The sequence below is a fragment of the Peromyscus maniculatus genome, chromosome 13 (genome assembly GCF_049852395.1).
Source record: "Peromyscus maniculatus bairdii isolate BWxNUB_F1_BW_parent chromosome 13, HU_Pman_BW_mat_3.1, whole genome shotgun sequence".
Taxonomy (NCBI): domain Eukaryota; kingdom Metazoa; phylum Chordata; class Mammalia; order Rodentia; family Cricetidae; genus Peromyscus; species Peromyscus maniculatus.
Genome location: NC_134864.1, coordinates 52,003,252 through 52,028,839, shown reverse-complemented (window position 1 = coordinate 52,028,839; position 25,588 = coordinate 52,003,252). Strand labels below are relative to the sequence as shown.

The 25,588-nt window shown below is 39.5% G+C and overlaps 1 protein-coding gene across 1 annotated transcript in view; it reads left to right on the top strand.

Moving 5' to 3' along the window:
- Positions 1–25,588, top strand: part of Pard3b (par-3 family cell polarity regulator beta) — a 978,380-nt gene that overhangs the window by 570,417 nt on the left and 382,375 nt on the right. The window contains exons 14-15 of the mRNA XM_006975013.4: positions 661–760; positions 7,937–8,052. Of these exons, the coding sequence (XP_006975075.2) occupies positions 661–760; positions 7,937–8,052 (216 nt within the window). The remainder of the gene's footprint in view (positions 1–660; positions 761–7,936; positions 8,053–25,588) is intronic.

Sequence of the window (25,588 nt, the reverse complement as noted above, 5' to 3'; positions counted from 1 at the left end):
CGGAATGAACAATATGGTTGGCACAATATCTGACCCACAATGTCTCATCAGAACTTACTTCTTGTTGGTAACAGTGATGATCAGGGTGCATGTTATTTTTCCACTACTGAATAGCTTATAGAAGAATGCCATGTTTTATTTAGTAGGAAACCCCAAATTCAGACTCTAGTCTTTGGCTTATAAGGTTTTATGTCACAGATAGAAAAAGTGAGTCTTTTTCCTCCCACTTTGTCTAAACAATGAGCAGTACACAGGGTCTCAGGGCATCTTCTTCAGTACTATTTCTCACTCAGGTAAATGCCTAAATTGTAATTCAGAGTAGTCATTATAAAGCCATAATTATAAAAATATTAAGATATAAAAGACATGTTCTATGAGTCTCCTACAGATCAGGGGTATTGTTAAGCACCAGGCTTTCACGGGTAACTAAAGGTCATTGAGATATGTGGATTTATTTGTCATAGTGGTCAGTGAGTGGGTCATACCCATAGATACTCTAGAAGGCACAGTTCATCTCAGCCAGGGAGCGTTCATGTGAGACCTCCCATTCCAGGTGAAGCTTTATTGATTTCAAAGCTGGTTTATGTGTCTGAAACAAAAGTAGGCACTGAATCCTTTTCCCTCTGGCTCACTACAGCTTCATTTGTTCCTTGTTTATAGACCTACAGCCTCCCAGTGACGGGTGGGCCGAGAGTGAAGTACCGCCGTCCTCACCACTGCATCCTGGTCTGGAATGGGGCCTTGAAGATTACAACCACAGGTATCGATAAAATGATATATCGTAAATGGTTCCTGTTATAGTTTTTCTGGGAAAACTCAGCAACCTTATTTTAACTCTATTTCTTTGCAGAATGGAAATCTCACAGTCTCCATTTTTCCTTTTGGGTGAAAGGTTTTTCTGGCTAAGAGCTTACATTGTTCATAATTGGCTTCCTGGAATTTTTTGAGATCCATCTCATATAATTAACATCGCTAAGAAAATAGCTGGTGTTTCTTTTACAGGTTCCAAGACCAGAGAAGCAGAGCCTCAAAGGAAACTTACATAGGGAGGTACACAATAAAACTGAGAAAGCATAAAGCCTCAGGTTCTCTTTACTTTGTAACTGGCAAACCCGAAAGGAATTTTAAAAATAGATGCTCCAAGAAAGTTAATGAAACCTAAAAATTAAAGCAACACCATATAATCTAAAATATTGAAAAGGGTACCCAATATTATAGCCACTCTATAATAGAAACCAGAAAATCAATATCTTTTAGACTCACACAAGCAGGAGAGGGGAAGATTTACTAAGCATACATACCATTTGACTAGGGGGATTCATAGAATGTGCTCTTCTGATGAGTTTTAAAAATCATTAAATTGTCTCTTTGCTATTTTCTGTATTTATTATGGCTGTTAAAAACTGTGTATTTTATTCCATTCTGTTTCCCAGGATAATCCTGTGAAATTTCTTCATTTTTCTTGCGGCAAAGCCGATGTCATTCCTATTATGCTTTTTAATGCAATCTGCTAAAAACAAGGCGACATGAGAGTGTCGCCAGCTCTCTCCGAGGGAGGCTGCCTATGTTGCACTACCGCTAGTTTTTGAAATCAGCTATTTTCCTCCAAACAGTATCGTGAACTGCACTGAGAATCACAATGTGCTGAACCAGCACTGGTAGGGTTCCCTTAGCAGAACATACGGATGTAGTTGGTTTTGGTCATTTATCTACATTGTCTGCCTTGATCCTGAATCCAAAATGAACTTGATGATGTACAGAAATCTCTGACTCTGACCAAAAGTCAATTCACAATGGGTCAAAGACCTTCATTTAAAGCTCAAGACACTCAGACTGCTAGAGGAGAGCCTAGTGACCAGACTTGAACACTTTTTGAGCAAGACTCCAGTAGCACAGAAAGTCCCAGAGATCGACAAATGGAAATGCATAGAATTAATGTTTCTGCACAGCAAGGGAAACTGTCGTCAGAGAGGACAGACAGCTCACAGAATGGAAGAACCTCACTCAGCTTTGTCACAGGCAGGGGTTGATATGTAAAAAACATTGATACCTAGAATATATAAAGATCTGAAAAAATTAAGGACTAAAAATATACAGCTGCCTAATCAATAAGTAGGCTAATAAAATAAACAGATAGTGTTGTAAACTGGCATGTGGTGGCCCTGGCAGGTTTAAGCCAAAGTGCTCCATGGAAGGTCGGGGAGACACACCATGCAGGCAAGGCATCCACATGGAAAGTTTTATTATTAAAGGGGGAGAGGGGGGAAAGATAGGAGGGAGAGAGAGAAGGAGAGGGAAAGAGAGAGAGAAGGAGAGGGAGGGAGGGAGGGAGAGGGAGGGAGGGAGGGAGAGAGAGAGAGAGAGAGAGAGAGAGAGAGAGAGAGAGAGAGAGAGAGAGAGAGAGAAAGCAGAGGCGAGCTGGAGCCTCATGCAAGGAGGAAGAAGAAGAGAAGAAGGGAGAAGAGGGAGGAGTTTTTTCTTTGATTTTTAATAAAGAATTTTTTTATTCATTTTTTACATACCAATCACAGATCCCCCTCTTCCCTTCTCCCAACCCTCCAGCCTTCCCACCCAACCCTGTAGCACAAATTGTTAGAAGGTCTTATTAATAAAAACAAAATTCATGGGAAAATAGAACTATTCCATGACCTAGCCAAACCAGCCCTTGCCATGTACCCAAAGGATCCTATCCTGCCATGGAATCATTTGCAAAACCTTGTTTATTGCTGTGCTATTCATGAAAGCAATGGAGTGTCACCCAGCCAAGATGCCCGTCTGGAGGAAAATGGATAACGAAAATGTCACATCTATGAATATGTATGCCTTTCCCTCAGCTATTGTGAAGACAAAGTCAGGAAACTTGCAGGATCATGGGTAGAACCGGAGTGAGGTGACCCAAACTCAGAAGATGTTCTCTCTTATAATCAGATCTTAACTCTTATTGTTCGTATGTATGTAGATAAGGGCTTGGATTGTGAGAATGGGTATAGACTATAACACCAGATAGGCAACCTAAAGAGGGGAGCAAGAGGTACTGAGGTAGGGATGAGGGGTACCAAAGGTCACATGTGTCACAAAAGTGGAAGAGGCCATGGGGTGGAGTAGTACAGGGAGAGAAGGGATGTGGAGGAAGCGGGGAAGAGAAATAATAGCTGAACATTTTGTTTGACAAAGGTCATAATAAAACCTAACTCCTTGTAAGCCAACAAAAAAGCAAAACCTTTTTAAAGTCATGAAAAAGATGAGCTTTTCTCCTAAAAAGATAAACACACCGCTAATTAGAAGGGAGAAATCAGTGGATAATGCCCTGAGAGCACAGAAGACCGAGCCCCAACTCTGTCTGTAAGACAGAGGAAGGTTACATCAGATAAAGAGTGATTTCACAGAAAATGAAGGGGGCCCGTGAGGCAGGGACATGGTGGAAGGAAAGTCTTGATGAGAGAAGAAGGAATCCTGTGTTCAGTGTAGCTGAAACTGGTGGGTGGAGGGAAAATCCACAGCAGGTGTTCTGCCGTGTTCCATGGGCATCTTACTTCTCTGGAAAGCAGTGGAGAAACACTGGGTGATTCCGTGCCAGGGATGAGAGCGTCAAACCCTGAGCAATTTCAGTTGTGGATGGGAAAGCTACATCCAGCTAGACTCCTTAGACACCAGGGTAGCAGGGTCTAAAAGAAAGGAGGAATTATATAGGTGGGGGGGACAGAGACATTTCTGAGAGGGATAAAATAAGTCTTAATGCTTTTCAACTCTTCCCTCTCCTGGGAGCCTGTGACCTGTACCATCCTGCAAGCTGTGTGTTGCCTAGGTGACCAGCAGCAGTGGGATTTGGAGTGTGAGGATAGAGGAAGGACTGGAAGGGAGCCAGGGACATTGAGCAAGGAAGCCAAACATGGAAAGCTCTCTACAAGTGAAACATGCACTTTCAGGGGTGGAGTCTCTAAGCAGAAAAACTCTCTTGTATTAAAGGGGGGAAACTAAATTTGATCATATTTAATGCCTGTTCTTTGAAACAACAGGACATCTTTATTTCTGTTATAACAGTGATATAACGGAAGAGAGAAGTTTAGAATATGTGTGTCTGAATAAAAACAAAATATATGAGAAACGTGTTTTCGCTGTGAAGTCTGGATAAGTGGTTAAAGCCAAACAACAACAAAATGTGTTGAGTGTTTGTCAACGGCACTAGCTAGAGTTATTTAGCAAGAGGGACTGTCAGCTGAGAAACGGCCTCCGGAAGATTGACCTGTGGGCAAGTCTGTAGAGCTGTTTTCTTGATTCGCGGTAGATATGGGAGGGTCCAGATTATTGGGGTTGGTGCCACCTCTGAGCTAGTGGGCGTAGGTGCTATGAGAGATCAGACTGAATAAGCATTGGGGATCAAACCAGTAAGCAGCACCCCTCCACTGTCTCTGCATCAGCTCCCCGGATGCTGGACACTATGCTGTAAAGATGAAAGAGACCCTTTCTTCCCCACATTGCTTTTGGTCATGCTGTTTTACCACAGCAAGAGAAACCCTAACTAATATGATAGTCTTACCAATTTATCTTGGTTATTCCTTTATTCTTCATGTTTTCCCAGTCATATCCCCCCATGCATACACAAGTCATAGACTCCTGATGCTCCAAAGAAATCTTCCCTCCTTCAAATCTCCCCCCTGTCTTTTACCTTCAGAGACTTCTCCTTGAGCACCCAGTCCTGACTCCTCTGTGTCTCTCACATTCCTGGCATGTCACCATTTTCAGGACAACGGCATATGTTTCTTGCTGCCCTTATTTATTCATTATGCAGCATAATTTGACAAGAGTATCATTTATATTTGAGAGATTCCCTGGTTGTTCATGCTGAAAACACGGCCTTTATCTAGGACATGTCTCTGGCCTGCTGTCAACTTCCAGCTTCCCACTGCAGCCCACTCAGCCATGAGCACATGCTAACTTCCTTCAAAATTAAAATATGTCATATTTTATAGCTAATCATTGTGTCACCCTCACTCCAAATGCTTTCAATGTGTAGCATAAAATCGCAAACGATTGTACCCGTCTAACTTACATGGCTAAAAAATTTTCACATTAACTAATTCAATACTACACTCATTATTTCAGTGTGCTATCTGCTGACATTGGCTCTAATCCCATCACATCTTACATTACCCTCACTTCCATCCCTAAATATCTGCCAATCTGACTTCAGCTTTATTTTGCATTTCCATTTTGTACGATGGTAATAGGGATCCTGCTAAATGAACGTTTTCAAACTGTGCATTTGGACACATTCAACATAATGGTAACAGATGTATATAACATCAGATTAATGGATGTAATCAGACATATGTATATATGTGTAAATGATTTACAACATTCATATGTACAGCACAGCTTTCATTTATCCTATTTTCCTCAATTATATCCTAATATTTTTATAAAAATATATTTGCTTTGTTTGAGCAGATCCTAGCTTGATTCTGTATCAGATGTCACTCCTGCCCTATTTGTAGAATGATTATTTTCCAAAAGTTTAGAGAATTTGAGCTCTTATTCTTGGCATTTCAATTATTGCCAAGTCTGAAAAGATAATCTAAGAGGCTGAATTAGATTAACCAGTACACTCATCAGTTGGGTAGATTCCCATAGTCTGCCATGAGAAGAGTGCTTGAAATGCAGTGAGATCTTTGTTTTAAAGAGGAATATTCATGTTAGTCCTAAACATCTTCCCCAAAGGCTCTTATTAAAATGCACAGCATCTGCTTCCATTAACTGCTTGGTTTTCTCTTATTTCATCACATCCACAAAAGCAAACCTAAAATGCAAGTTACTTAGGAGACTGATCAGATCTTCAATGTAAAAAGAAAGGAGTTTGTGTGTTCAAGCTAGGATTTGAACCCAAGCTTGTGACTCAGGTTCCAGCTTTGCCCTTGAGCAACCATGTGACCTTGGACCATCAGTCCCCTTCTTTGGGCCTTAGACTCTTAGATGATGAGTGGGTGACCTTTAATCCCCTCTATCTCAAGCCTTTGAATCTGTAAAGATCGTGTGTCTTGCTGACATTAAACCTACATCCCCGCACATGATCAAAGCATAAAATCTTATGTGCAAATAAAGGATGAGTAACACACATAAAGACACAAAGCCTAATGGAAACTCGTGATCTCAGTGGTGTCTCTGAACTCTGCAAAATTAGTAGGAAAAGTGGAGTATTCCCATTAGGCCACATAGGCCTAAGTAACACTAAACAAGTCAAGGACTCTTGGGCACAATTGGCATACTCTGCCATCACAAGGTATCAGATCTATAGCACTTCTTCTATTGACAATGCACCCAGATAGCAAGAAAGAAACCCCCTGGAATCTTTGTAACACTAAAGAGTAAATTCAAAATTTCTATGTCATTTCCATGAAAATAGGTATAATCTTTGCATTAGAGAGAACCCTGAGCCCTCATTCAAAAACCATCCTGACCCACAGAAATAAAAAGGAAAGATAATTTGGAGCTTATTAATACTAAAACATGACTAACATTGAGTTTTTAACCACTCAGTATCTTGCATATCTGAATTTATTTAAACCTTTACAATGGCCTTACAAAGAAGTTCTCTTACTGCACATTTTATAGATGAGGAAACTGAAGGGTGGACAATATAATTATACTCCTTTTATGTGTTGAAGTGCAGAGAGCTCCATTGACTTGCCCAAGTCACACAGCCAGCAAGTAGCAGAGCCAGGATGTAAACTGGTCCATTGTATTCTATGGCCCTGACCCTCAAACACTGTACTGTGGTACCTGTCAGGACACATTCTGTTTCTACACACTGGATTACAATAACGGAGGTTCACCTATTCATTCAGCAAGGCTACTACTTACCATTACTCACAGGGAATATTAAATATTAAGGATAAACAATTCCTTTTTTAAGAAAAAAAATTAAACGTGGCTAGTGTACTTAGTTTGAAAGTTGAGGTTCTTCTCTGCCTTTTAGGAGAATCTTCATTCATTTAGAGGGATCAACTTTCATTAATGTTGCTGCTGCCGTTTGTCCTTTAAAATACCAGACACTTTGAAGTCCACCCTCTGTCCTTTCAGATTGTCAAAGAATCCTGACTTGTCACCTGACAGAAGTCACGCTGAGATGAGTCGCACATACACATTTTAGCAAACTCGAGCACAGAGGAGAAAGCAGTTGCAATTTAATTTATGGAAAGTGTGTCCATACTTATTTCTAAACAAATATAAGCCATTATCTAAAACTTCTTTATATAATCCCTTCTACTGAATCCCCAATAAAAACAGAGTGTTCAGTAGAAGCAAAATTCTTTAGATTGACCCCAAGGAGCAAAAATCCATAAAGCGCATTTAATGTATTTGTGTCTAAATTGTCAACTGTGCTGTTCCTGTGGCTTCCTTTTGGTGTTATTGATGGCCAGACTATCTGCTCAGCATTAGCATCACTCTTTGAAGATCACCTAAGAAGGTAAAACTCAGTCTCCTGCAGCCCTCAGTCATTCAAGAGGGTTTTCTTCAAGGAGACATCCCTTTCACTGCTCTTTAAAAGGCCCCACTTATCCCACAGGAGTCTCTTAGCCCACTTTGGGCTCTGCTCATGTCTAGTAGCATCCTTTGAAGTGTTGGGTCTTCCCAGTACCCCTCACCCAGGCAGCAGTGTCCCAGTGGGCAGCAAGGACTGAGGAACAAAAGATGTTATTAGCCCGTGTACATTTTACTTAAAATTTACTGCAGAATAAAATGCATAGGCCACAGTTGTTCCATTCCATAAGAGAAGTCTGAGAATCGAGAATCAGTTTAAAATACATGGCTGCAGGCTGGAGAGAAAATGATGAGGGGATGTTGTCTGTATATTCATGTCCGTTCATAATCTTCCTCCCTCCCTCCCTGCCTGCCTCTTGCTTTAAACCTAAATGTAATGTATACCTTCTTTCCACAGCTCTGGGGTGGATTCCACAGTATATTTTCCAGATCAACCTGTCAATTTCAGATCTGTGATACCAGCCATGCAGCATGAATCAATTAACCTGAAAACCTCCAAGAGCATGGACCTTGGTAAGTAACAGGGAGGAGCATCCAAATCGTTTTTCCAGTCTCCACCCATATGTCTTTCCAGAAGTGCAATTTTGTTCCTCCAACTTCGGAAGTTGGGAAAGGGCACTGTTCACCCCACTGTCCCATTTCCTCTCACACATTAATTCAGATTAACCTGTTCGTAAAGGAAAGAGAGATGGCTTATTTTTATGACGCATTCCATATAATTCTTTCCCTCTATAGGTCATAAAAAAACTAGAAAACTTGAATACCACCAAAAAAAAAAATCTTCAACTCACTTGCCTTTGCTTCTGTGTTCTGGTTTCAGCTTGTATGTATCTTGCCTGGTGGGCATGCCCGTTGCTTGGCCTGGCCGGATAATTGGGTCAAATGACACTTCCCATTGGTATCTTCAACTAAATATCCCTAAATCCTATGACTCTAGAGAGGTGAGGTGTCCCTCAGGTCTGTCACATTGAGGGTGTTGTGGCACCCTAAACAATCTTGCTGACATCCTGAATACCATAGGACTTATTTGCTTCAAGGGGAGATCCAGGACTCTGGCAACAATTTAGACCAAGACCTGGAGCCATAAGACTTCTTAGACACTGAAGAGCACTGTTACCATCGTCTGGGATCTTAGAAACAGAGTATAGCATACACTCAGAGCAAAATATTCATTGCATCTCAAGAGCTCGGGGGCCAACCTCTGCAATTGCTTTTTCTTGGGGCATAGCATATATTTCCTTAATGGTAACCAGGAAACAGAATCATCAAAACTGCAAGCTCTACCCAGTGATCCGATAAATGGTGGTTATCTGTTGTTCATTTACAGCAGCTCAGGAAAATGTTCAATCACAACAAAACAAGGGAGATGGATTCCATTTTCTATAAGTTAACTAAATCGTTGGGGAGCATTTGCCCTAATCACCTATAGTGTGAGACAGATAGAAAAGCTCAACAAGGAGGCTGCCATGGGTGTGGTCATACGGGGATTTTCTCAAGAGCAAACCTGTGACAACCGGAGGGCTGCGGTATGACAGTGACACGTGTGATTACTATACTTTAAGGAGCAATTCGTTTTCAGGAAGTGCTTGATAAACATTTCCTGTTCTGTCTTCCCAGTCTCTCTATAAATAAGATGAATGGATAAAACTGGCTCTTCATTTTGGGAAGGGAAATATATTGCTGTTTTTCTTTCTTTAATTAAAAAGGGCTAGCATTATAATTCTAAAATCTGTGCCAAGGATAAAAATAGTATATCATCCATTTTAAGAGAGAAAGGATATCACCAAGTTTACAAAACGATTAAACCTCAGTCATGTCCAAAAAGTATCTATATTATTTTATTTTTTAATTGTTATTAATTCTTTGAGATTTTCATACAGTATTTTTTTTCTATCATATTTACCCCCTCCTCCAACTTCTTCCAAATTCACCCATTCCCTGCCAACCCTACTTATCTTCCTTTTTTTAATATCCATCAAGTCCATATGTTGTTGGGAGTATGGCCTTCTAGTGGAGGGTGGTTGACTTATCACAGGCTCCACCCTTAAAGAAAACTGACTCTCCCAGTTTCAGTTGCTGATAGCTCCTCAGCTAGAGGTGGGACTCCATGCCTACCTCTTCCCTCCATGCTGGAATTTAGTCTGGCTCAAGCTTGCACGGGTCCCGTGCATGCTGTCCCTGTTAGTTCAGAGTAGACACTGTTTCCTGGTAGTCATCGCTACCTGTGGCTCTTACACTCTTTGAGCCCCCTCTTCTACAATGATCCCTGAGTCTTGGGAAGAGGAGGCATGATCCAGATGTCCCAGTGAGGCATGGGAATTTCCTAGTTTCTCATTCTCTGTATTTGGCCCAGTTGTCAGCCTCTGTGTTAATCATCATCTACTGCAAAAAGAAGCTTCTCTGATAGGACTTGAGGGATGCATTGATCTAATACTGACACTTTGGTTTTAAGAAAATTTTCTCTTTCAAATTGAAATCTCATTTCTGAAATATGTATATTAGCATCCATCCATTGCATTTTATTGTACAAGATGATAGGCACTCACACTCTAGTGAACAATGACAATAGCAATGTTTGTTCAGTTTACACAACTGTCCCTGAGTTAATTTGTTAAGGACGTAAGTTCTAAGCTAAAAGGCATTGTTTAAAAGGCACTGCAGCAAAGTGACGTAGTTAGATGCTATGAAAACATTTTCACAGCTGTTGTCAAAGTTGAACCCCTTCTGAGAAGTATGAATTTAAGACTAAGAGAATTTGGGAGTAGACAGTATAGGACCATCTTGGTCTTTCTCCCCAGACAGAAAGTGGAGTGGGCTTAATAAGTGTGTTGTCTTTCATAGTGAGTAAACCCAGTGATACTCTAGTGCTGAGCATTTGGAAGTGTCTCCTCTCTGATTACAGTAGGAGAGTGTTGTAGTGGTTTAAAGTGCCATTGAGAACTCTGAAATATATTCATCTTAATTATATATATTGCTGATTTTATATATGTATATGTATTGTTGATGATGATGTTTAAGGGACTAATGCTCTCAGCGGGACAAAATACAACTTCAAAAGTTAAAAGCTAATAATAAACCCTAGGGCTGAAAATGTAGTTCAGCTGGTAGAGTGTTTGCCTGGCATGCACTCAGCCCTGGAATTATTCCTCATAAATAAAACCTGCACTATTTAGGCAGAATACTCACATAATATTTTTTAACCTGGAAAAAGCATCAGCTTCACGTGGTTAAAAATACAAAGACATAAAAGGATAAATGTTCATATTTATTTATTGAGTGATGACTTCAGACTGGCTAGTCCTCTATCAAAAAGTTTCCATGACCTAAGTGTGGTGATAGATGCTTACAGATGCTCATAATTCCAGCCACTTGGGTGACTGGCAAATGGAGCTCAATCTAAGGCCAGCCTGGGCTATGTAGCTGACACTGTCTTTTGAAAAGTCTATAGGAATCTTCAAAGGGTTGTGGATACCATCAGGACCATTTCTGTGTCATGCTTGCTACTGAGTCAAATGATAATCTTAACCTGCATATTGAATCATGTCACATGTTCTGGTGTGATGAATTTTTAAAGGTGAGGAAATTCCAATTACTTATTTTGGCATATATTTCCAAAGAAGGGCAAGTCTTACAAAAACTTCAGCCTCTTCATCCCCATCCCTTTCCCCTAGTCAGCAAGCATACACAGGGCTTAAACATGAACGACCCTGCCTGTTGTACTGTCCACTTTGCCCAGCCATCTACACACATGTTCATGCCACATGTACTTTGGAGTCATTACGTAGTTATGCAGTACTGAAGGAGTGAGTCTCTTGATCTATACTTTGCTTTTTTTCTTTCCAATTTAAATGGAACTTGAGCTTGATTGAAAGTTTTATTTTGTTTATTTTTTGGCCCTTTGTATCTTCTTATCTTGAATTTATTTATTGATCTTTGCCAGTATTCCAGTTGCTATTTTTAGAATACTATTATACTGTTGTAATCGTTACTTATGTTTTCACTTTGATCTTGATATCATTTACCATAAAACATGTTTTGATGGAACCAACATGAGAGCTCAGTTGATAGTTTACTGTGAATTCCTGGGGACCTGACTTTAGGTCTCTAGCGCCCATCTTAAAAGCACAGAAGTTAGTCACTTGGTAATCAGAATTGGGAAGGCACACAGGAAGACCTTCGGGACTCACTGGCCAGCCAGTGGAGTCAGGCAGTGATCTCCAGGTACCGTGAGAGACCCTGTCTCAAATCTAAGGTGGAACAAGATTGAGGTCAACTCTGGCTCCTTCACAAAGATATATGCTGTTGCCCTCCCCTCCACCCCATACATATACACACATAACCACAAATATTTTGATTTATTGTTGTATAACCCCATCTTGTCTTCCTTTTGCTTTTGTTTTGTTTTGTTTGTTGGTGTCCTGTTTATCTCATTTATTTTCTTCCTGAGATTTTTTTTTGGAAAGAAATGATTGATAGTATATTTTTATTCATAGTATATGAGATAGAAGAATATTTCTTCAGAAAATAAACATTCATTATATTTGACTTTTTCATCATTCCATAATTTGGAGTGCATCCTCATTAGATACTAAATTCCTTTATATTAGTACATGGGTGAGTTTATAGACATGTTGATTTATTGATATATAAATCTGCCCTGTACCACTTGCTACCCTGTGTGAATTATCATGCTATTACTCTGAATTTTAGTTACTTATAGGATACTTCTCTTCTGATTTATATTTTTAAGTAAAAAACAAGATTTTTTTCAAAGTTACATGACTCTGGCTTTTCAAATGCATTGACTCTTCCAGGAACATTAGAATCAGATAATCAAAGTTACAATAGGAATGTTTCTTCAGTGTGTGTGTGTGTGTGTGTGTGTGTGTGTGTGTGTGTGTGTGTGTGTGTGTAAATGGTATATATGCTTCCTGTGGGTTATGATAGAAGCACTTTATCAAGTTAAATCAGCCTCTTTGTAGTCCTAGCTTACTAAACTTTTTTCATTAGTCCTTTTATTTCTTTAAATCCAGAATAGGTATTGAATTTTACTAAGTGATTTGTGAGGATCTATACAGAGTGACGGTATATATTTTTCTTTGTTAATAAACTAGAAACAAATTAATTAGCAGCTTGTACACAACTAATCTCCGATTCTTTTTGAGTAAGTGTTTTCTCTGAACCTGTAAAGTTCACTTGATTAACTACAGTTTTATTTGTGAATTGGCTGCAGAAGAGTTTCTGTTTCTCCACACTCTAAAGCATAACTCAAAACTGACAGCAACTTTATTTGTTATTCCTAATTCTTCTGTAACCACTCTAGATTTGGGGAGGCCATTTTGCTTCCATATTTAGTAGATATTTTTTGGAGTTTGCATGTGGTCATGTTTAAGATAGATCAATGATGATTAAAATAATAAGGACAAGAAATTTATGTTTAAGCAATTGGCTATAACTATGCTTATTCAAGGGCTAGGGTACAATTTAAGTGACTGGGTAGATACTTCTGGGTTTTCCAGAAAATCAATCTTTCCCTACTAATTGCAGACTTTACTCTATTTATTTAAATTACCAGAATTACTGTGTTCAGTCTGGATCCCTTTAATTTGTTCATAATTGAGCTTGTGTGGGTGCTGAGTTGGAAGCCCTCAGAAGCTGAACGACACAGCTGCCTTTTTGGCCTTTGGCATAGGGTTCCCCCCCAAAGAGCTGCCCTCCTTGGCAGGATGCCAGGGAGTTACATTCAAAGACTTTTTGATGAGGCATAAAAATCTTTAATTTCCAGGCTTGGTGTTTTATGACCCCATAATAGTGTTTAAGAATTAGTCTCAATTATTTAAGGGACAGCACTTCAAGATTTTGGCCCCATTGTTGACCTAATCTATAGCCCCATTCAAAGTCAAGTTGAAAACCCTGTTTCTCAGCAGACTTTTTTAAAAAAGAGTCTTGTGTCCTGTTCCCCTTTGGGCCCGCCCTCCATTTCAGATGGCGTCTGTGGCACAGGAGGAGAGGGCTGAGGGCCGCACAGCTGAGGAGCCCCGGCCAGCTGTCGGCCTCTGCTCAATGGGAGGAAACGGGACTACAGTGCTGCATGAGGCAGCCAGATGAGACTGAAGGAAGACGCTGACAGTGGCGGCTGCTGGCATCACATGCCCCCTGTCTCTTTACAAACTGCCTGTGTCCTGCGTAACTCTCTCTAAACTCAGGAGGAGAGATGGGTCGGCTGATTGTCTTTCAGAATCTGCAAGAATGCAGTTTTATTCTTCGTTAGTTACTTCTACTTTTTAAATTTAGGGAATGTTTGCAGACACCCACAGTTGATGTAAACTATACACAACTTGATTTCCTGTACCTGTACAGGCAAATGTTAAAGATATATTCTGAATAGTACTCTCTCAAAGGTGTGGGATATTCCTCTCAGAAAAAAATTCCCATCTCTCATGTCAGATCAAAGATGGGAATGAAATAAGTTAATTAACCCCACTCTACCTCTCTACTACTTTGTTTTTTTAATTGTTTTTGTAATGGTAGATTTCATTTTTGTAATCAAATATGACAAATACCCCGAAGACTGAATATAAGAAATGTATAAAATTATATATCTGATATGATTCTAGTTTATTGATATGTGTTGATGCATTTTAATGTAAAGCTTTATTCCCATGGGTCTTCTTTATTACCATCAGTAAGCAATACCTCTGAAGATGGTAAAAGTTGAATCAACTATTGCTCTTTTAGCCCTTAGTCTGACACTTCAATAACAAAATCTGACTGGTAAAGAGACATTAATGACAGCCCCCAAAGGAAGTGCTTACTCACCTTCTAAATTAGTCAAGGAAGTGATCAGGAAGGGGCAGAATGGGATGGGCTGGATGCCCTGTGCCTTCGCCAAGCAGGGGAAGGGAATTGCAGAGTGAGTGATTGGGTCACTGATGAAGCAACACTGACCGGGGACCCACTGTTTGCCAGAGTACAGTAAGTGATGAGGAAAGTAATGGCTGTCACTAGATTAACCCCTAACGGGCAGGGAAAGCTAGGGAGCTAAGGGAAGGCTTCCAGAAGGTGCTTCTGATGTAATGATGAAAACTTAGAGAGCAAAAGTCGAGGCAATTAAAGACTTTAGTGTGGCTGCTTAAGAACTCACTGGTTACCAGTGGCTGGTACAAAAGAGGGTCAAATGGTGAGAAAAGAAAAATACTGAGGGTGAACTAAAGAGGACAAGCTACTCCGCTGCCTGAGAAGAAACTTGTAAATCCTCCTTGCGAGATGAGCAAGCTGTTTCTAAAGGCTTAGGACAGGGTATGATGGTCCATTGTGGAGGATTCCCATCAGTGCCAGGTGCAGAGTGGAGCCACTGGGATCCTGGGGTGGTTTTCCTTCAAGTGCATCAAAAGGATGATGTTCCTGTTGGAGAAGTGGAGCTGCCTGTATGTGAGAGTTAGAAGATCTGCTATTCCTGTGCTCTGAGTGGTGGACTGGGATTGTAAAGTGGCTGTCCTAGGTCAGTAGATTTCATCCAGCAGCACCCTCAAACTTCATAAAAGAAAAGAACCAATCTCACAAAGATGATACATTCCCCAAACAACTGGTGGCCTCAGTGTGGATCCTCAGATATTCATATCTGTGGAATAAAAAAAAAAAAAGGATAAAACTCTGGTGGCCAATGGCCATGTGCATAGAATCTATGGAATAACTGAGGCCACTTTTCCTTGTTAGAATTTCTGTATGGGCAACTGAGGGAAGTATTACATGTGATATTGAACTTTAATATGTTTCAGTTTGTTTTCTGATTGAGATCAGTGGTCTAAGTTATATACTGAGGTATATGGAATTAGAATGCTCACTACTGAAATATACCAATTAGAGGTTTATTATCACCCAAAGGAAGTTAAATAGCAAATATGATAAGATCCTGTGCTTGACAACTGTCCTAAAATTTAAAAAAAAAAAATCAACTCAGCAAGAGGAGGTGTGATCATCAGATAGTTAAGTTCCAGTGATCTAGAAGCAAAGTGTAAAATTGTATAACTGTGCATTTCAAAATGTCAGAAGAAAGGATTTTGAAAATTTTCAGCACAAAAAGAAAGAATATGTTTGAAGAGATAATTAACTCTTAAATACTCAAGGACTCTGAAAGAACCTGGCTATCTGTAATTTGGAGGAAGAGAGTCTGAAATGAAATGGAATCTTACCAATTTTCAATAGAGATTGTCCCAGAGAAATGGCCATTCTGTTTAACTGACATAATTTTCATGAAAACTCAGTCCCCAGATTTGTAAAAATGGGGTCACCAAAATTTGGGCTGACAAGATGGCTCAGTGGGTAAAATGTTTCCCCTGAAGGCCTGGTAACCTGAGTTTGATTCCAGAACCCATGTTGGAAGGGAAAAACCATCTCCTGAAAGTTATCCTCTGACCCCTGCACACTGGAACATGAACATGCCCACACTCAACAAATCATACATACAAATAACAAAAAGAGTGATAATATCTATCCAATGAGGACTCACTGGATGCTTACCATATGCAAGGCAGTATTCCGGGTAAATGATAGGACTGTTTATTCTCTTTAGAAAAATAGATAATAAAGTTGTATACAGTGACTAAACAATAAAATTTCAGATAGAAATAACTACTTCTCGAAGCCAAATTTAGATGGGGACCCAGACAGAGGGCAGGAAGACCTTCCTGAGACAGAGTCATGGAAGGTAAGACAGTTCTTGAACAGGTTGGTGAAAGCACAATTGTGCTAGTATCAGACTCTGAGTGTTGGCATGATGACAACTGTGACAATGCCCTGTGCTTTTAGGTGATCTCCTGACATGCCTGCTCCTGAATGAACTTCCGTGTTATCAGATCAAGTAACAAGACTGCTTTACTACAGTGTACATGTACAGGACTGTAGTTAACTGAATACAACATTTTAATAGACACCGGGACATTCTAAAATGGATCCAGATACTGTAGAGGGGCCCAGAAACCATGTCCAATGAAAACCAGTTGAAAGACATGAAGCTCACACCTGGAGGAAGGAAGTGTCCCAGCACAGGGGGGCGGGCACAGGCACTCTCCCGCTCCGTACAGGAAAACTCCAGTTTGTAAACTGACACACACCCCAGATATATCAAGCAATGACAGCCACATCAGGCTGACCAGCTTCAGATCCAGGGAAGTAGTAATGACAGAAAACTAACCCCTGGCTTTTTGCATGCTTGGTATGGAGGGAAAAATATGTAAATTAAAACAACTCGTAAAGATGGAGACGAGAAAGAAACTTTACCACCTCTGTGGAAAAGGAACTGGGGTATTGTTTTTCAGTAAGAAAGATTCTCTTTCAGGGCAAGTGGTTTTGTTGTGATTGTTTTGTTTGTTTTTGATATTGGGGATCAAACTCAGGGCCTTACACGTGCTAGGAAAGAATTCTAGGTCTGACTTCCATCACTAACCCTATTGCCTGCCTCCTCTAATGTTTAATTTTCAGGCAGGACCTCACTAGTTGCCTGAGCTAACCTTGAACTTACCGTGTTATGCAGACAGGCCTCAAACCTCAAACATGTGACCCTGCTGCCTCAGCCTTGAGTAGTTGTGAATCAAAGACATAAAAGCCCACCTGGCCTCGTGTATCCTAATGTGTTTCTATGGTTAAAATAACCATCCAAACTCGAATACCGACTGAAGTAAAAGCAAGTGGAGTTTGCAGAGAGCACATGGCAGCACGAAGAGACAGTGAAACCAGTAAAGAAAAAAAGCTGTTCCCTGCAATTCACAGCAGCGTCTCCACCCCAAACAGCCCTTTGGAGAACCTTAAGAAAATCCATATTGGAGTAACTAAAACCATAACAAGAATTAAATTTCAAGTAATTGCTACACTTAAAAATGAATTGTAGGTTATTGCTAATATTTACCGAATTTCAGAGATCAGATCACTTCTCTGTGTCTATGGCTAGATCGTTTTTTTCTCAGCACATCAGTGCAATGGGCAGATCCTGTTCAAAAGTGAGTAGGATTCCCATTTGGGTTGGAGCAACAGAGCAGGGGAGTGACTGTCTGGGTCAGGGTATAATTCTCTCCTCTACACCCCCTTGTAATCTTTCCCAGCTTTAGTTTCCACACACAAACAGAAACATAGCTTTTGGTTTTCTTTTGTTTTGTGGACAAGGTTTCACTGTGTAGCCCCAGCTGGCCTGAAACTCCCTACATAGACCAGGCTGGCCTCAAATTCACAGAGATCTTCCTGCCTCTGCCTCTGCAGGACTGAGTTTAAAGGTGTGTATTCTTCCCTCAGAAACAGATTTTCAGCGTGAATTGCTGTGTTCTTTGGAAACAATCCCTGCTGTCTAGAAATTACACTTTCCTGCTGAATTATGCTTCTAGAATTTTCTGAAAGTGTTGGCTCATTCCAGCTCACCCTTATCAGATTCTTTCCAATCCATAGATGGTCACAAAGAGCCCTAATCATACTTGCTTTCATTTATCTCCTGTTGAGGGCGGAAATCATTTGCATTTTGAACAATCATGTTTTCTTCATTTAAAGAAGAAAACGGCCTTTGAAATAAGAACAATCCTCCACATAAAAATATTTAACCCAGTGATGTTTTTAGTAATGTTAGCAGTTGTGGAAGAAGTAATGTTACTAGGGTAACTAGCAAGGAGCCACTAAATTTCAAGTCTCCTTGTAATTGGTGACTGACTTTTAAATTGCCAGTAGAAATAAATTCTCTTCAAGTGTTACATAATGTTACATTTTCTTGCAAGAGATATGAGGACAACTGTAAAGTTTGGACAGGTTTGTAACTGAATCTTGACTAGTGATATTTTGCAATTGCCAATCCATGAAGATATTTATGAAGCTGGACTCTGTATATTAGAAAGTGATTTATAACTTGATGGAAAATCTTGGTTGGTAGGGAAACTACCTTATCCTTTAAAACTGGAATGTTGAGTTGCTCTTAAAATTTAATACCTGAATTGCTTTTCTTGTATTTGTACCTTAATTGAGCTCCTCTATAGGATTCTAATCCTTTTAAAGAAGCCAAATGTGAACCTTTTCTCTTCACTTGCCTTTGTTTCTTAAGCCATTGTTCATATTTAAATGTGATCCCATGTTCATTTTCAAAGAACTTTTGTATTAATATGAGAATATCTCCATAAAAATATAAAGCTAAAACATCTGCTCAAAGAATGGAACAAAGTACTGAAATTCTCCTTGGAATTACAAGCCAAATCCATTGCAGTTGTTTAGAAGTGAGAGTCTCTTGGTTGAAACCATTATACTTAATATGAAGCTAAAAATCACATAAAATATGTGCTATGGTACATATAAATACATACATATATATATATATATATATGGAGTTTGGCAGTTTCATAATTATCCCTTCCAAGAAGGATCCTGAATGACAAAGAGTGATACTGGTAACACTTCAGGCATATACTAAAGCTCCAGTGAGGAGGAGAGGCACTTCATCATTAGGGGTAGTAGCAGTAGTAGTAGTAGTAGTTTCTTATTAAAGCAAAGCCTCCCCAGTCTTGAATGCTTTTATTGTCATTTCTATGTGTGTTTTCCTCTGGAGAGAGATGATTCTTACACCATTGTAGGCTTCTGTAATTGGTTGACCAGATGTAGTAAAGCTTTGAGCTCTTGATCTGTGACTGGTTTCCTCCTGAAAAGCAATTGTGCTCCCATTGACAGTATATGAAAGCATCGGATTGTTACTGGTTGTTCTCATTTTTGCCACCTTGATAAACTTAAAAGGGAATATTTTACTTTTTAAATTACTTTAAAGATAAATATATATGTATCTCATATATTTGCTCTATATTTTCTTTTGTGTACCATATGAACATTTTTAAGTAAGTGGAAGAATTCTACATGAAATATCGCTTTTTGTAAGCAAAATGCTACTCTACATTAAAGGTCAAGTTTTAGCCCTTGATCACAGGGGAAAGCAGATATTTCACTGTGTTATGTGTTCCAAACTACATATTAATCAATACATTTATATCTTTCATGAAATGATTAAGAAAACATAAATTATCCAGAAGTAGAGTCAAATTCAGACTGTTTTATGATTCCAAAAGTTTCTTAATCTCTAATCAATCAATTAATCTTTAAAAAAAATAATTTGATTTTCATCAGGATACTTGAGCTCCACTCTCGGATGTCACATGCAGCATGCTCACTGCTTTAGAATGCACCATACCAGCTGGCATTACCGTAGATGCCTACTCTACTATCCTAAGACTCAGAAGTCATCTAGTGCTTGAAGATGTGATTTCAGTTTTGCATGAAAATCATTTATTCATCTATTCTCCTTCCTTCATTCATTAAATAAATACATTGGATAATTCCTCTATGTTAAATGCTGCTCTAACTAGCTAAGACACATCAATGATGATAGACAACAGAATACTATTTCTGTAGTTTATTTTTTAGTAGAAATATTCTCATGGGTTAAGTTTAAGGGACTGAGTGTGTAAATAGTAATAATGTCATAAGTGAATAAAGATATTGAAAAGATATCCATGATGGCACATGCAGAATTCTAATTTATGGAAAGAGGAGGCATGACTGGGAAGGCTAATATATCAGCACCCACCTGGTTGCCAATGTTCATAAGAAAAGGTGTCTGGGAGCTCTATGCAAGATGTAAAAATTAAAGTGAAAATTAAAATAGAGATCATACTGAAAAGTGACTAATCAGGAGTGATAGTTTTAAGTGGGTTGGGAATAAGCTATCGACCCTCTGCTGATCCTGGAATTGATTGGCATAATCCCCCGTCCCCAAGCTCTTCTGGACTATCTTCAACAAACCATGAGAAGGTGAAGGGTCCAGCTCGAGATTCCTTAATAGTAAAGCAGGCCTGTACCAGTGAACTGGAAAGCATTTAGCCAATTTTCAGCATTTAAGAAAAGTTATCATCACACAAAAATTGGATGAAAATGAATTACCTTGGAGCTTTTTTTATTTCTAGCTCAATAGATCAGTATATATGAGGTAAATAACCCCAGTGTTTTCTCTGCAACCAAGAAAGATAGAGGAAAGCCTACTGGCCAGGTCCTCCTGCTGTGGGTCCAGTGTGTAAACTTACCAAAGACGGAGGCTCGTGATTGTGGATATAAATGTAGAAGACCATAGAAATTCCACTAAAATAAGTGGTGTGGTGATGTGCACATACAACCCTAGCACTCTGGAGGCTGAGACCGGAGGATGATAAGTTCAAGGACAGCCTAAACCACATACTGGAAGAGTTTATTTGGACAGTTTGGGAATTTGTTTTGGGGTGTGTGTGTGTGTGTGTGTGTGTGTGTGTGTGTGTGTGTGTATGTGTATGTGTGTGGGGGATGACAGTATAGCATTTCTCTGAGACAAGATCTTTGAGATCAAGGCTGATCTCAAACCCACAGTCATTCTCCTTCTGCCCTCTTCTCTGGAGTACTGGGCTCATGCATGTGCCATTCATGTGCTACTTAAAAACCAACAGATTGTCTTAATATGATATCGGTAACAGAGAATGATATGGAAAATTGGGAAATGTTTATTTAAAGTTAAATGTGTGTGTTCCAGATGTGTCTGCCATTTTTGCCACAGTGAGAATAAGTGCCAAAATAACTGAGGAATGGTAGGTAGGCCTTATGCGGGCTCACAGTGCCAGGGAATTTGTACATCAGTCTGTCATGGTGGGCTTTGTTGTTTGGGGGCCTATACAGGGAAGAAGAACGTATGGCTTTGGGGGAATGTGACAGAGGCTACTCGTGCTGGACAGGATGCAGAGAGCCATAGCCAGAGAGAGAGGATAGGAAAGGAAGGGAAGGAGAGGAGAAGAGAGAGGAGAGGAGAGGAGAGGAAAGGAGGGGAGGGGAGGGAAGGGGAGGGGAGGGGAGGGGATGGGAAGGGGAGGGGAGGGGAGAGGAGAGGAGAGGAGAGGAGAGAGAGGGAGCGGGGGAGAGACTGAAACTACAAAGGACCCTGAGACAAGATACCCCTAAGGATCTGGCCCTAGTAGCCTCCTTATTCCATACAGGTCCTACCTCCTAAAGTTTCTAGAACTTCCCAAAATGTGCCAGCCCCTAGAGATAAAGCATTCAACACATAAACTGTTTAGGAAACACTTCATACCAAAACCATAGCTCCAGACTGCAGGAGATTCTATGAGTCTTCAAGATAAAATCTGTATAGCAGTTCCTAAACTCACTTGATCTGAGACACGGAGGCCACACCCTTCATGGGTTTATTACTCTAAGGAGAATCCTGGTGAGGAGAAAGGATGAGTGTGTTTGTCATGTTTCAAAGGGTATACAAAGTGGAACGAAGAAGACTTTCCAATAGAGCTGAGATGAAGATTGGTGCTATGAAGCAGGGTACAGCCCGAGTGGGTGTTTCCAGGGTGAAGGAATGTGCACAGCCTCTGAACTGGACAAGCAGAATTAACCACAAAGCAGCATGAGTAAGAAGTAAGGCTGCCGTAGAGCACGGATTAACCCTGGCCTTGATGACAGGATGTCTTGACTGTGCTGCAGTGTGCTTCTGTGTATGTGTGGGGGCCAGAGTAGCTCTAGGATAATGACACCCATGGTCCTGAAGTACAGACCTTCCTTTACATGTGGCAAGAAGATCCAATTCTGCAGCCATAGGATTCAAATCCCAAAGTCTATTAATCCAGACTATAAAAAAGAATCGGGGTGACGGCAGTATGGTTACAGTATAGCCATGCTCAAGGCAGATAGCATTTGGGAATCGTTCGGTGTGTGCCTGTCAGTCTTCGGCATAGGAATTCCATGGTTATTTGTCAGAATCATGCCACCATAATGAAATACCAGACACAGGCCACTTAAGAAGTTAGAAGGTATTTATTTTGCTCACATCATTGTTGGACCCTGTTGACTAGACATCTGAGGAGAATGACAGCATGTAATAATGGGAGAGTCTGTCAGAATGGTCACATCTCCAAGTGGAACACGGAGCATGGAGACTCTGCGGTCCTCTTTAAGGGTATAGTCCCAATGATAATAGGACCTTCTACTAATCCACACAATTACCCACAGTATCTCAAAATACTGACACCCAGTGTTCAAGCCTTTGAAAGTTTGGGGACAGTTATGAACTCATCATATATGAGGCTATCAGAGTATATGATGTCCCAATACTAAGTGACAAGTAGGGGTTCAAACTTAGACATATTTGTGACATTAGGTCCCAAGTTATTTTGACTTTCTATTTCAATTGAAACTTATGAATCTTCCAGCCTTACCTCTAATAGTAGGAGACCTCTTTTTTTTTTCTTAACTCCAATCTAAATTCCTTCTTCCATTCAGGATCTGTTCAAATCTGGGTGTCCTCTGAGACTATCATCCCCCCCCCCCAGATCTTCCTATGAATTCCTGAAGCAGTTACCATTGATATCACTAATTTTAGCACAGAATTGCACTCTTTGGATACTCACCAAATGAGAATTTTTTTTTCTGACTCCAATCAGATTACAAGCCCCTCCAGGGTCATACCTAATGATTCTTGGGCACTTCTGCTCAACATTTTGCGTGCCTGTGTGCCAAATACACCCGAGATGGATGGTTGAATGAACGCTGTTGGAGCAATCTGGCTGCAGTCTCGGGGACTCCATTAATCTCCATCATTGATTTGGCTGATCTTACTGTGTAGGCATATTCTCCATTCCTAACATCAAAAGATTAAATGAATAAAAGGGCAAACAAATGGTGAAATGAGAAGTGAATAAAAGGGCAAACACACGTTTGGATTGGGTTGCAAAATGGAATAGAGATGAGGCCGTGATAGGAAGGTGCAGGATGTAGCACCATGCACTCTTGTTCACTCACCCAAACTAGTTCTTTTTTTTTTTTAATTTCAAAGTGGGGAAGCCTCAAAAAAAAAAAAAAAGATATTTCAGGAAAGAATCAAACACAGGAAATATAGAAGGCCAAAAGCCTCAATTTCATTAAATAGAGAAGAATGGAGGCAGTTGTTTAGAATTTGAAGAAAAGGGCTGTGTGCTTTATTTTCTAATTGGAGGAATCTATGAATAAATTAGGCAATCACTTGACATAATTGATTTAGATCATGTGAATTCGCTTACACTGCAAGAGAGGGTAAATTAGATCAAATTGTCTGTGCCCCTCCTCGTCTTCTGTGCCTCTCTGGCATTCTTTTTCCTTTTGTATTCTTCTACATCTTCATTTCCTTTTTCAAAGCGTGTTTAAATCTCAGGAAAACATATGCATATATATGCATATATATATATACATATATATATACCTATACATACACACATATATAATTTCCAATTCTTAATTTTAATTTACAAAGAGTTTTCCTTTTGATTGTAGGATTAGATTTGATTATATTTCCATAATAATAAATCTGTGTTTCTTATTTATGAATCCTATTTTCATCTTCCATAAATCTGTTTATACAAGAATAACATAGTGTGCACGAACCTAGCGCCACAGGAATTATATTCAAAACATGCTCAAACTGCTTGCTTTTACCTGAAGCAACATGAAATTGAATTACATTAGAGGAGAGCAATTTGGGTGCATGTCAGCTGTTGCAAATATCATGCAAGCTGAATATTTAGAGATTTTGTTCACCTTGGGTCAGACAGTATTAGTTGCTTGACAAATATCTCCAAATAGTACCAAAAAAAGCAGATATTCCAAGTCAAAGAACACAACTGATTCAAATAAACTGGAAATAGTCTAAGTGGTTTAAATGCATGGTACTGGCTCACCCATTATAGCTTCAAATGTATGCAGATTTCTATTCACAAAGTAATTTTTTATTTAGATTTCATCAAAGAACTTAGTAATGCAAGTGTAATCTATTTATTGCAATCTCGTATGCTAAAACAACTGAGGAACATCAGAAGGGCCCTGTGTGCACATGACCCAATTTGTATAAAGTCCAATATAGCTATTTGGTGTTCAGGGATGTGTGAGTTAACTCTTAAATGGCTAAATTAGCTAGCTTTTTAGATATCTAAGCCTATATACCTTTAAGAAATAGGACTTACTTAAAGAGCTTATTAATGGCCAAACTGTAATTTAAAGATGCTATTATATTGAAAATGTAGTCAAAATGTTTTTAAAGACAAGAATTTCTCAGAAAAGATTAATCTAATTGTCTAACCCTTTCCTGAGAAAACGGACCCTGTGCTTCATCATTAATAGACTAGGAACTCCATATCCCTAAAGGTTTATAGCCTTATACTGTTGTTCATTGTGTCATTAAATATATTCTAGAAGGTTCATTTCAAAATAAAGTCAGTAATACAAGCTAAACATCCCTAATTTAAAAATCTGAATTCCTAAATGCTCTTAAAATGCAAGATTTTTTGAGTATCAACCTGATGCCACAGATAAAAAATAACATAGCTGCCCCTATGCACAGAATGTGTAAGTAGGCTAGTCAAAATTGCTTTCCATACTACGTTTAAGGTATATGTGGAACACGAATAGATTTTGTGCCTATACTTGGGTCTCATTCCCAAGAAATCCTGTCATGTTTTTGCAAATTATCTAAAAGTCAAAAGTATTTGAACTCTGGAGCACTCCTGGTTCACACATTGGGATATGAAAACTTAACCTATGTATAAGAGAAGTTTTTGTGCCTAATAAACCCTTGGCCCAGTGAGTAAAAGCATTTGCTGTGAGAGCCCTGTGACTTGAATTCTATCTCCAGAATCCTCTGAGCTCCACATGTGTGACGTATTGCATGTACCCATAAACAACACACACACACAGACACACACATATAAATAAATAAATATAGTTTAAGGAGAAGCACTTAGAAAATGATGTCTTTTAAGGTGGAGAAAAATCAACCATGGATAATGTATGCAAAACCAAGAGATGATCCTAATGGTTTAGTGTATCGCATTTCTGGTTTGTTTTTTTAATTTAAGGGAATCCTAAAATGTTAAATGACTTGAAAATGCAAAGATTCTCCCTTTCGAACTCTCTGTGGTATGTGTGTGTGTGTGTGTGTGTGTGTGTGTGTGTGTGTGTGTGTGTGTGGTGTGTGTGTGTGTGTGTG